The 12,250-nt window shown below is 44.4% G+C and overlaps 1 protein-coding gene and 2 non-coding genes across 3 annotated transcripts in view; all 3 read left to right on the forward strand.

Moving 5' to 3' along the window:
- The window catches only part of CNTROB (centrobin, centriole duplication and spindle assembly protein), a 101,366-nt gene that overhangs the window by 29,041 nt on the left and 60,075 nt on the right, over positions 1–12,250 (forward strand). The window contains exons 2-8 of the mRNA XM_073622926.1: positions 2,537–2,914; positions 3,193–3,280; positions 3,366–3,423; positions 5,432–5,582; positions 7,138–7,254; positions 10,647–10,763; positions 10,844–10,942. Coding sequence (XP_073479027.1) covers positions 2,558–2,914; positions 3,193–3,280; positions 3,366–3,423; positions 5,432–5,582; positions 7,138–7,254; positions 10,647–10,763; positions 10,844–10,942 — 987 coding nt within the window. The 5' untranslated portion in view covers positions 2,537–2,557. The remainder of the gene's footprint in view (positions 1–2,536; positions 2,915–3,192; positions 3,281–3,365; positions 3,424–5,431; positions 5,583–7,137; positions 7,255–10,646; positions 10,764–10,843; positions 10,943–12,250) is intronic.
- On the forward strand, positions 633–714 carry TRNAL-UAG (transfer RNA leucine (anticodon UAG)). The gene has a single exon. It is a non-coding gene; the product is annotated as a tRNA-Leu (tRNA).
- Positions 3,854–3,927, forward strand: TRNAT-AGU (transfer RNA threonine (anticodon AGU)). The gene has a single exon. It is a non-coding gene; the product is annotated as a tRNA-Thr (tRNA).

Here is a 12,250-nt window from a genome sequence, read left to right on the forward strand (position 1 = left end):
ATCGAGAGATGCTTTTTCCATAGGTGCATTATTTTACATTTAGAAATACTGAACTGCTTTGACAAATTCTCCAGGAATGCAACATCGTGTTCCATGTAACAGACCCCTGCAGAGATATCAACTCTATTGCACAACTTTGTGTCAACAACAAAAAGATATACCTTGCCAACCAAAAGAAATAACCAGGACTGATGGGAGCCAAAGAAAGCCTGAAGGATATACCCAGAACTCACGGGAGCAAAGGAAAAAGGAGCCACAGGAAGTGGCCCAGGACTCATGGGAGCCACAGGAAGTGGCCCAGGACTCATGGGAGCCACAGGAAGTGGCCCAGGACTCATGGGAGCCACAGGAAGTGGCCCAGGACTCATGGGAGCCAAAGGAAATGGCCCAGGATTCCTTGGAGCTGAAGCAAATGCTAGGTGCGCCTGGGTGGAAAAGGGAGCAAAAAGGACAAGTGTACTTGGCCTTTCAAAAAAAAAAAAAAAAGATGTTAGAAGAGAAAATACTTATTTTACAACTTTCAGAGGGTGACATCACTGGGCCTGCTTCCGATATCCTGAGCATTTTCTCCTGAACAGTGCTTGAGCAACCTAGATCCTCATCTCTACCACAGGGAGAGATAGGTGTTTGGTGGTAGCGTGGCCGAGCGGTCTAAGGCGCTGGATTTAGGCTCCAGTCTCTCTGGAGGCGTGGGTTCGAATCCCACCGCTGCCATGTAATTTTACTGTCATGGACTACAATAAAGCTGCTACTTTCACTCTTCCACTGTATCTAAGGAAGGAGTAGAGTTGTCACCAGGCTGCGTGTCCTGTTTTGGACTACAAACATGATGGCTTGAATAGAAGATTACTTTGTTTGCTTTAGATTTTCCTTGTTAACATATTTGCAAGCGGCAAACCCTCTCAGCCTGAGTACTGCACTACAGTGGACTGCAGCAATTCAGTGTCCACCTCGTTTTCTGGTTGGAAGGATGTCCAGCATCATCTACCCCAGGAGTAGACAACCTTTCAGAGGTGGAGAATCTACCTGAACAACATGGAAGAGATCAAAGATCACTGGGGTTCAGCTCTTCTTCTTTTCTTTAAAAAAAAAAAAAAAAAAAAAAATTAACTAGCAAGGGCTAACTAAATACCACTTTAAAAGTGGATGGTGTCTGTCAATAGGGCAGAGGTTGGTGTCAGTTTTTTTTTTTTTTTTTTTTTAGGAGCCCTGTTGGGGCAGCACACGGGGGGGCTGGGAAGCAGGGACAGGAGGGGCAGCGGGGGAGGCATTTACTGGAACCGATCCCCTGGATTTTCCTCCTAATGGCATCTGCATCGCTGATGGGAGTGAGAGGAAGAGAAGCTGGCTTTCAGCTGCTGCAGGAGGAAATCAAAGGGATGGTCAGACAGGTATTTTAAAAATCTGAATTCCTAGAAAGTAGCTGGGGATTCTGATTTTACCTGTCTATGGGAGGGAAGAAGGCGGCAGAGGACACTGATAGGGGGGGGGAAAGGGGGTCGGAGGTCACTGCTATGAAGGGGGGGGGGGCAGAGAGCAGTACTGTGGGGGGGGGTGATGTGAAGGGTGGTAGAGGACATTGCTATGGGAGGGGGGGGGTCTACATGCGCGCGCAAGCACATGTCCTCTGCGCTCTTCCCTCCCATAGCAGTGTCCTCTACTTCTTTAATATCACCCCTACACACAAACCGTATCCTACCTATGTATACAGAGGCGAGAGTGGAAGGCAGCACAGTTCTGGACGGTGGGAGTGGGAGCTGTCAGAGTGACATTTCATATTAACATGCTGGTGATTGGCTGCTTAGAACGGCCCTGTGTTCTAGTAACTAGTCATGTCAATTCACAATGCCAACACAGTGTGGTGCTGTGGACATCAATGAGCAATCGGTGCCTTCGTCCTAATTCATAAGTATTACACAAATTGTCAAGATAAATGAAATATATTGGCACAATAACTCCGATACCAATTTCGTTTTAAAACATTTTTACATCTTTTATTTATGGAATACAAAACATTTCCTTTAAAGCAGGATCCATATAATAAAGTGTATAACTTATTGCTGGTTACCACCTATAAACCCCAGGTAGGTAATACTATAATGGCTCTCTTGATAATTTTTGTAATACTAGTAACCAATCACCTGCCGGTTAACTTGAAAAGTTAATTTGGCCAGCTCCTCCTCCTCCCGCCCTCCATCCTGAGCTTTGAAAAGCGCCCTGTTGACCCCTCCCACCAGCCAGGAACCTTCTGTATTGCATAGCGAAGCGCAAAGATCCAGCGATGACATGGTGAAAAGGTTTTATTTAAAAAAAAAAAAATCGGCATCCTAATGAGGGGGGGGGGGGGTAGATGCTGGCACTAGGTACATTTAAAAAAAATAAGTATAATGGATTTATTAACAAATCTAGGGTTGTAATAATGTGTGCCTTTTTATATTTAGGCGTGAAAATAAGCTTTAACTGTTTGTGTGATGTAATGGAGTTTTTGTTATAGTGAACATCAAAGTCATTTAAACTTCTTCTCTTGTTTTTCCAGCTTGGACCCTTTTTGTGTTTCATGGCTCTCCCTCATGCCTTCACACTGCGAGACGCTTCTCTTCTCAGCGGTATAGAGCCTCTTCCTCTGTCCTCTCCTCCATCCCCTCACCGTTCCATCGCCAACCCTTCCTCACCTCCACCGGCCCTCTTCTCCCCTTCCGCCATCCGACGTGCAGCTTCATCTGAAGTCACCGCAAAGCTATACGCCTCCCTGAGACGCAGCCAAGAGCTTGATGAAGAAGACATGGAACCCAACCACACCAATTCAACAGAGCAGAAGCCGGTTGACGGTTCTACCATGACCTCCGAGGTGGACGAACTCGCTGATGAAATGTACCACAGGCTGCAGGAAGGTGTAGAGGCATCTGGACGTAAGGTAAGGCCTAGTATTGTACTCCAATAGGATGGCAGTTGGGCTTAAAGTGATCCTGTTGGAGTAGCAAAAAAAATCCTAAAAGAAAGTGCCTTACAAGAGAAGAGGTGACACCCAAACGCCCTAACAGAGTAGAATACTTGCCTCCCTGAGGGCCCATTTCTACGTGGATCACTCTTCAGAGAACAATGCACATGTAAACAACCCCTTAGACTTGGAAAATGTTGTTAGGTTGGTACTTTTTTTTTTTTTTTAAAAAGGTATTCATTTAATTTTTATAGGAAGCCTCTTCCTACATCTCCCAGATGGAGTCTCTGAGGTGTCACCTGAAAAATATGCTGACCGGGGGTGGCGCATTGGCCGTACATGGTAAGTAGAGAACATGCAGTGTATGTGGCATTGTATAGGGGCGTAAAGTGCCGGATTCATCCATTAATCATGTTTCTCTTTATAGGTGACGTTCTTGATAAGGTTCTGGAGCGACACAGTGATGGTACAAGCACCCTACTGAGGTATGTCACACTCTGCGCCTAGGATGCACCGTAATAGAAAGTCTTTATTACGCACTGAATAAAAATTGTATTAAAATGCAGACTATCCTACTTCTTTTTTTTTTTTTTTAAACAGCAGAGGTGATCAAATACCACTAAAAGAAAGCTCTATTTGTGGGAAAAAAAGGACATCAAGTTTGTTTGGGTACAACATCGCACGAATGTGCAGTGCCGTATCGCAAAAAAATGGCCTGTTCGTTAAGGGGGAAAATATTCTGGGGGTGAAGTGGTTAAATAAAGAATTGTAACCATATTGCTAGAGACTGCTTATGTTATATTACACTGTGCTATGTAGCAGCAGTGTGCTAGATATTACTGCTGATCAGCAAGGGCATGCCAATGTGAATGAGAATGTCATGTTAGCATGTCTTTTCAGGTGTGCTTTCTGTAGGGCGCTGTGGCTTAGTTGGTTAAAGCGCCTGTCTAGTAAACAGGAGATCCTGAGTTCGAATCTCAGCAGTGCCTTTGTTTTCATTTTCCTTTTGACCACAAGTCGTTCTGGAGAGAATAATAGTGGACACATGGGTGTGTCAGTTCTATAAAAAAACCAACAATATTTGCCCATTCTCAGAATAGTTGTTGGGTTCCTTTTTGTATGTCAATAGATTTCAAGGCAAAAGGTTATTTAGTTGCAGCTTTTACTGGAACAAAAAGGTTTCAAACCTTGTTCATTTCTGCACATTGAAGACCAGTGCAAAGAAACGCCTTTTGCCTTGGATGATCGCCCATTACACAATTGCAGGCCTTCTGAACATGTTAGTTGCCATGCTAAGCATGCTGGTCAGAGTTCTACTTCCAGTGGCTGTTTGGATGGTCCCTGGCAGGGACTCTGATATTTAAACCAGGGATAGCGAAGCAGCTAGCATTTTCATAAGGAAGTTAGCTAGGTTTCCATTAAGTATGGAGAAACTGAGCCCTGCTGCCAAGCGGCCTGCAACATTTCTATACTGACCCCTGATTCATGTGACTTGTTCTACTGGTATACCATTGAGGGGGTCTAAATCTTCTGAGAGAAACCATTCAGGAAATGCAGAAGGTGTACCTGAGGCTGGGTGGAGATAACGGTGCCACAGAGGTGCTGGGGGTGCACTGGAGACACAGGATGCTACGGGGTCACTGCATAAGAAAGGATGCTTTGGGGTTACAGAAGTCGCTAAATACACAGAAGTGCTGAGGTCAATGGAGACACGAGAGCACTGGTGTTACCAGAGACACAGGAGTGCTGGTGACACGGAAGCTCTGGGATCAATAGAGACTCTGGAATTACAGGGGACACCGGGGTACTGGTGACATGGGAGCTCTGGGGTTACCGGAGACACAGAAGTTTTGCAGACTCTAATGCTGGGGTCTCTGGAGACTCTGGGGTTACAGGAGACACAGAAGTACTGGTGACAGGGGAGCTCTGGGGTCAGTAGGGACTCTGTCTGGGGTTATAGGAGACACAGGAGCTCTGGAGACACAGAAGTACTGCAGTTGCTAATGCTGGGGTCTCTGGAGACTCTTGGGTCACAGGAGACACAGGATTACTGGTGACACTGAAGCTCTGGGTTTACTGGAGAAACAGGACTACTGCAGATTCTATTGCCGTGGTCTGGAGACTCTGAGGTCAAAGGGTTACTGGAGACACGGGAGCTCTGGGGTTACTGGAGACACGGAGGCTCTGTGGTCACTCCAGAAGTACTGCAGATTCTAATGCTGGGGTCTCTGGAGGCTCTAGGGTTGCAGGAGACACAGGAGTACTGGTGACACATAAGCTATAGGGTCAGTGGAGAATCTGAAGTTACAGGAGACTCAGGAGTACTGGTTACAAGTCCAAAATTCAAGAATATTTTTCACGTTCGTTGAGGGACACCGCTTGATAAACAATAATGTAATAAGATTGAATTTGTTTTTTTTCTTTATTGTTGATCTCTCCAGGTGAAAATAACTATAGTAGTGTGCTGATTTTCCTCCCTCCTCTCTTTTTCAGTGCACGGCCTGCGCAGGACCTTTCTCCTCCTTTATCTCTTACCGGTCTGGAGGGTCTTTTCCCTCGTTACTCCACACTGTATAATGCAGCACCTTCTCTCCCCGACCTGCAACTTAGAGACTCTCTGGAAAAGGAGACCGCACGACGCAAGGTATCCCTTATGTCTCTTTATTACAGGCAAAGCTATTTGTGCTCTTTGTTTTCACCTCTCCTTGGTCATGACCCTCTATTTATTTTTCTTCTAGAGAACTTGTAGGATTGCTGCTATTGGCTTTCTGCAGTTTTTTTTTTCTGTGCTCCTGTGAGAGGTCTAAAAGTTCTGAGAGTGAATCTGTCTGAAGTGACTCAGAGGATAGCAGAGGAAGGAAGCAGCAGACAGAAATGGCACTTGGTGCTCTGAATTGAGAAAAGTAGACTTTAAAGGGATATGCTTTTTTCATACTTCATGTCTGAGGTTTACAACCACTTTAACTGCTTCCCACTGCCATGTAGTAAAATGAAGGACAGGCGGGAGCACTCTTTGTCTGGATGGACGTCATATGATGTCCTCCCATTCTCACTACGTATGTGCACCCAAGGGGGTGCAGTGTGGCGATCGGTGGGACACAGCTCATCACTGATCACGGTAAAGAGCCTATGACATAGGCTCTTTACCATGTGATCACCTGTGTCCAATCACAGTAAACAGGAGGTGCTGGTTATCACTGTTCCTCTTCTCACGCTGACAGCACGTGAGGAGAGGAGAGCTGGTAAGGAACATTCCTCAGTGGGGACATCTGCACTGAGAATCAGGACACTGATCATCAGTGTCCCGATTCTCAGTGCTGCTGGTCAGTGCCCATCAGTGTCTATTATTGCTGCTTATCAATGCCGATCAGTGCTGCATTTTAATGCAGCCTCATCAGTGCAGCCTATCGGTGCCTGTCAATGCAGCCTCATCAGCGCATGTCAGTGAAGGAGAAAAATTACTTATTTTCAAGATTTATAACAGAAACTAATAAAATCTTTTTTTTTTTGGTCTTTTTTTCGTTTGTTTAGCAAAAAATAAAAAACCCAGTGGTGATTAAATGCCACCAAAAGAAAGCACTATCTGTCTCAAAAAAAATGATAAAAATCTAGTTTGAGTACAGTGTAGCATAACCGCGCAATTGTCATTCAAAGTGCGACCGCGCTGAAAATTGGCCTGGCCAGGAAGGGGGTGAAAGTGCTCGGTAGGCAAGTGGCTAAGGAGTCTCTGTTGCTTTGTCCTGAATGGGGTCTGTAGAGATAAGCTTAGTTAGAGGTTACTGAGTAATTAAAGGTACAGTGACACACATTCGGGATCTAGACTCTCAGAGGGTAGCTGGGGTGTGTGTGTGCGTATGCCTGCATGTGTGTGCGGCGTGCACAACAGCCAAGCGAAACATCAATTGACATTTGCCTTTATGCCAATGCAGTGCAACTCTTTATCTGCTTCTGTCTCTGCCCGATCTCTCCCTCCCTCCAATGTGTCCGTGTTCTTCTGTCTTGACTCCGGATCAGCTGTTAAGCCTCTGCGCTGTAATCTCGTTAATGCATCACATGGGTCCAGCTTGAATTAAACCACTTTGCCTGTTTTATAATTAACCTCCCATTGCATATGCCCCCGCCCCCCCCATCATGTCCACAATGGTTGTGTCTAAGTCAAACTTTACAATGGCAATCTTGTTTTCTCTCTCGCCATGCAGCACCTGGAGCGACACATCCAAAACCTGCAGAACGAGATGCTGGAATTACAGCAAAGTCTGTCCATCTCCATGACCGCCGACCGCAGAAAGGACGCCATGATCCAGCAGCTGGACCAGGTGATACTTTCTCCCTAATCACATCAAGCCTCATGTACAGCTCAAGGGAAATGAATAAAGCATCCATCATCTCACTTTTTTCATTTATTTTATTTTTTTATTCTTATTGTTTTCTTCAAAAGATGTGCCATTTATCAGTTCATATTACTATAGATACAGTTCTAATGTGTCACCACATGCCAGATGAAAGTTTAAAATCAGCATTGAAGTGAGCAGGCACTCATTTTTGTGGATATCAGGGACTATACTGCATATTGGTGCGAATTATGTTTGTAATAATATGTACATAAATATATATATAATTTTCTTAAGACAACAGGTATGGTTAGGAGATTCTTTCTTCTTTCTTTCTTCTTTCTTCTTTCTTCTTTCTTCTTCTAGCAGCAATATGGTCTAGGATGAGCGAAACCTTCCAAAGGTCATGGAGGTACGCACAAGCATCACTACCAGCTGACGCGTTTCGAAGGGACCGTCCCTTCTTCCTCAGAGCTAAGTAGTGAACGCTCCTTCATCAATCCCTGTATATATATGCCTGAAAGGCCCTATCAGTGGATCAGGGAGGGCGCCCGGGGCCCCTCCCCCCTAAAGCGCCCCTCCCTTCCACGCCCCCCGACCACATGGGCGAAAAAGTAGACCAATAAATGACTAGAAATCAATTAGTAGCTGTAAAACAAATAAATAATGCCAATAGAGAGCTGTCCATAATGAGAGCATACCTAGCCTTTGGTATTAGGTAGTGGCATGCTGCGCATATGGAGTGCAAAGATGATTTTTCATTATCATCAACTATTCATTTTTTTATTAATTATCCTCCTATGTGTTATTTATCACCATTTTTATACTACTATTTACTACTTCACAGGGGCCTATTTCGGTCCCTCTGTAGGGGCCATATGATCCTCTGTTGCGTTTGGGCTGCTGCCTGCAAGGCAGCTGTGTGTTCAGGTTGACGTCGGATGGCTCTAACGGGCGGCTGGCCCTGATTTCCTTTTGTATTCTGCCCCCAGCAATATGGCGCCGAGCAGTCCTTCGACGGGCGACGAACGACGCGGAGGAAGTGCTGCGTATCCCGCCTCTTCCTCTTGCCTGGAGCGCAAACACATCAGCGTGTGTTCCAGGACGGGATTACCCAGAAACTATTGGCGCATTACATTTCTGACGGTGAGGCTTTTTACATGTACGGGACTTCTGAGAAGCTATAGAAGGTACACGTTCTACTTTGACACGATCGTCTGGTTGTAATGGGAGGTCCCCCTGTATACTAGGTTCATGCAGCTCATGTCATCTTTGCACTCCATATGCGCAGCATGCCAAGACCTAATACCAAGGGCTAGGTATGCTCTCATTACACATTATTTATCTATTTGTTTTACAGCTACTAATTTTATTGATTTCTAGTCCTTTATTGGTCTACTTTTTCACCCATGTGGTCGGGGGGTGTGGGAGGGAGGGGTGCTTTAGGGGGGAGGGGCCCCGGGCGCCCTCCCTGATCCACTGATATTGCCTTTCAGGTAATATATATATATATATATTACACAGGGACTGCTGAAGGAGCATTCACTACTTAGCTCTGAGGAAGAAGGGACGGTCCCTTCGAAACGCGTCAGCTGGTAGTGATGCTTGTGCATTCCTCCATGACCTTTTTGGAAGGTTTTGCTCATCCTAGACCGTATGCTGCTAGTCGGTGTATTTTTACATTGTGCCATTATTTACAACCGCTTGTGAGTAATTTCCTTTTATCATTTTATTCATTAAATATTTTTACAAAAAGATAGGGGCGCACCAGCCATGTGCATTTTTTTTTTTCCTTCGGACCTGTCATCCGCCCGACCCACTCAGCTTAACGGGATCAGCAGACGGATCCCCTGCTGCGCAAAAACAGATCAGGCCCATGTGAAAGGGGCCTTAGACGTTCTAGCTCTTTCTCACTGGCTGGAGTTAAACAAACTCTTCCTGCCTATGGTTGTTTTGTAAGCGTTGCCTAGCATGATGTCCTATGCTGGGCAGATGTCAATAAACATCCCTCCTTTCTTTGAGTGTTAAAAGCTGACATTTGCATGGCTGGTGGCTCTCAACCCCATCTGTCCCTGACAGCTCTGGTCCACACAGACAATCGGGAACCAATCAAAGTGGTTCCCAATCATGTGGACACAGCATTGGCAAGGGCACTGATCACTTCATTGACATGGGGCTGTAGGTGCAGGTGGTGCTTATTTTTATGTACTAGAGACTTTACTCCCCCCCTGTACTATTTTTTTTTTTATGTTCCCCTTTTACCTTGTTCGCTGGGTTTCCACAAAACAAATACTCACACACCAAGCAAATCCAGTGTGGTGGCCGATTGTCTTCTCTTGGTTCTTGCTGATGGCCTTTGACAAAAAGGTGCATGTGTAATGCAGTTTAAGATTGCTCCGAAGACTCCTGGGTTATGTAATGTTGGTAGACTTTGGTAGGGGGCGGGGTTCAATGAGACCTCATTTTAGGCTAGGCGAGAAAGGCAGAAGTGCAGGGCCAGGTCCTGCAGAAATATGGGATTGGGCTTTAAATTTTACAGGGAAATACTGTATATACTGGTCAGCCATATCTTGTTGACCACCCACCATAAACCGTCGAGGCAAGGACTCTACTATTCCTTTGAAGATATGCTGTGGTATCTGACACCAAGCCATCAGTAACGTATCTATTAAGTTGTGAGGTGGGGCCTCCATAGATCAGACTTGTTTTGTTTTTTCCAGCACATCCCACAGATGCTTTTATTGGACTGAGATCTCGGGAATTTGAACTTGTTTTTGTGTTTCTCAAACCATTCTTGAATTTATCAGACCAGGCCACATTCTTCCATTGCACCTGTGGTCCAGTTCTTGTGCTCAGATGCCTATTTTAGGTGCTTTTGGCTGTGGACACTGGCCTAACTGGTCTGCGGCTACACAGCCCCATACACAACAAACTACGATGCACTGCATGATCTGACATCTTTCTATCAGAACAAGCTTTAAGTTTCAGCAATTGCTGGGTTTGCTTCTATGGACCACTTTTGGTAGGTCCTGGCCATTGCAGACTGGGAACATCCCACAAGAGCTGCGGTTCTGGAGATCCCCTGAACCAATCATCTAGGCATCACAATTTGGCCCTTCTCAAAGCCACTTAAATCTTTGCGCTTGCCCATTTTTCCTGCTTTCAACACCTCCATTACAGGGACAACATGTTCGCTTGCTGCCTAATGTATCCCATCCACTTTCAAATGCCATTATAATGAGATAATCAATGATATTCACTTTACCTGTCAGTGGATCTAAAGTTATGACTGATCAGTGTATATGGTATGTGATATATGTTATGTATCACAGAAAGAAAAGGTACACATGGGCTTTGATGGCCTTTTTCCTTTCCAGACTCTGGCCATGGTTGTGGGAGGTTGGAAGCAGCAGGAGCTACAGCGTGAGGAGGCCGTTCGTCGTCTGAAGCAGGAGAAGGAGGAGGCAGAGAGAGCCGGATCCAAGGATCAGAAGGTGAGCCAGAGATTGACCATATTGAGTAGGGCCTACATTCTACACAAGCTCTTCTCTTTATAGTCTGCTCCATCTTTCAGGCATTAAGCCAGGTGCAGCAGGAGCTGTCTGAGGTCTTGGAGTCCCTGGAGAGAGAAAAGCATGCAGCAGACGATCGCCAATTAGAACTGCAAAAACAGGTGAGAGATCAACATTTTCTTGTGTTCTGCATTTCTGTTGGGGACATTTTCCCCATCATTTCTTGTCCTGGTGACCACACAGCTCCCATATGTTTTTCTTGTCAAAAGAAGTTTATTGAGTATACAATGTTATAAAGATACATAAAGAAAGTTTACAAGGATCTATAAAGTAAGCTCATTGTTTTACAGTAGGGTTTATATAGGTAAATATCATGAAATTTCAAATATTAAACATTGGGTTCACGTAAACCTAAATTAAAGATATATATCATTTCCTTAGTTACTTTTGTAGGTATTTAAATGATTTATACCTACTATACATATTGTTTACAAGTAGAGTGTATATAGGTCAAATAAATTCTGATAATGAGCTTTAATCGTAAGGTGGAGAAAAGGAAAGAGAAAGAAGAAAAAGGGTTGAAAGGTAGAGGTATGGTCCACAAGGTTGTCCCGCTCGTCAGTTTATTATTCTTTTTAGTTCTCTTTGAAGCCTTAGAATGGGTGTCTCTGTGTCATTTAATCTATTACCATGGCAACAGGACAGAGTCATTGAAATTTGACAGGAACTGTTGTTTTATCCAAGGATGCCAAAGTTTTTCAAATTTTGGAATTTGATTTTGATCGATGGCTACCATCTTAGCATGGGACATTGTATTATTCATTCTGTGAATTGTTTCTGCTAGTACCAATGTAGGAGATTTCCATGCCTTGGCCACTGTTTGTTTTGCAGCCGTTATTAGTTGGATCATAAGTTTGAATTGAGAGAGTGTTAACCATTCCGGTTTTAGATTAAGTAAAGTTAAATATGGATCTGGTTGTATTTTTTTTTTAAATATTTTAGATGCAATCACGAAGACTTCCTTCCAGAAGGTTTGGATTACTGGGCACGTCCACCACATGTGTAAATATGTGCCTATTTCTGGGCATCTTCGAAAACAAAGAGTTGAGGTATTAGGTGAATATTTTGCCACTCTAGCGGGTACAAGGTACCAGCGAGTTAGGACTTTATAATTTGTCTCCAGTGCCAAGATGTTGGGTGAAGATGACTTAGATGTGAGCCATATATTAGACCAGTCCGTGTCTTCTAAAGTTCGTCCCAGGTCCTCCTCCCACCTCTGAACGTAAGAGGGTCTATTAAGATTTGCTACTCCATATAATTGATTATAAAGTGATGAAATTGTACCTTTAGCAAATGGATCTTTTGTGCAGATTGATTCAAAAATGGATAATTGGGATAATGGTGTATCCCCCTTTAGGAATGGTGTATAGAAATTTTTGATTTGGAGATATCTAAATATCTCAGAGTTT

Source organism: Aquarana catesbeiana, linkage group LG03 (assembly GCF_042186555.1).
Source record: "Aquarana catesbeiana isolate 2022-GZ linkage group LG03, ASM4218655v1, whole genome shotgun sequence".
NCBI classification, from domain to species: Eukaryota; Metazoa; Chordata; class Amphibia; order Anura; family Ranidae; genus Aquarana; species Aquarana catesbeiana.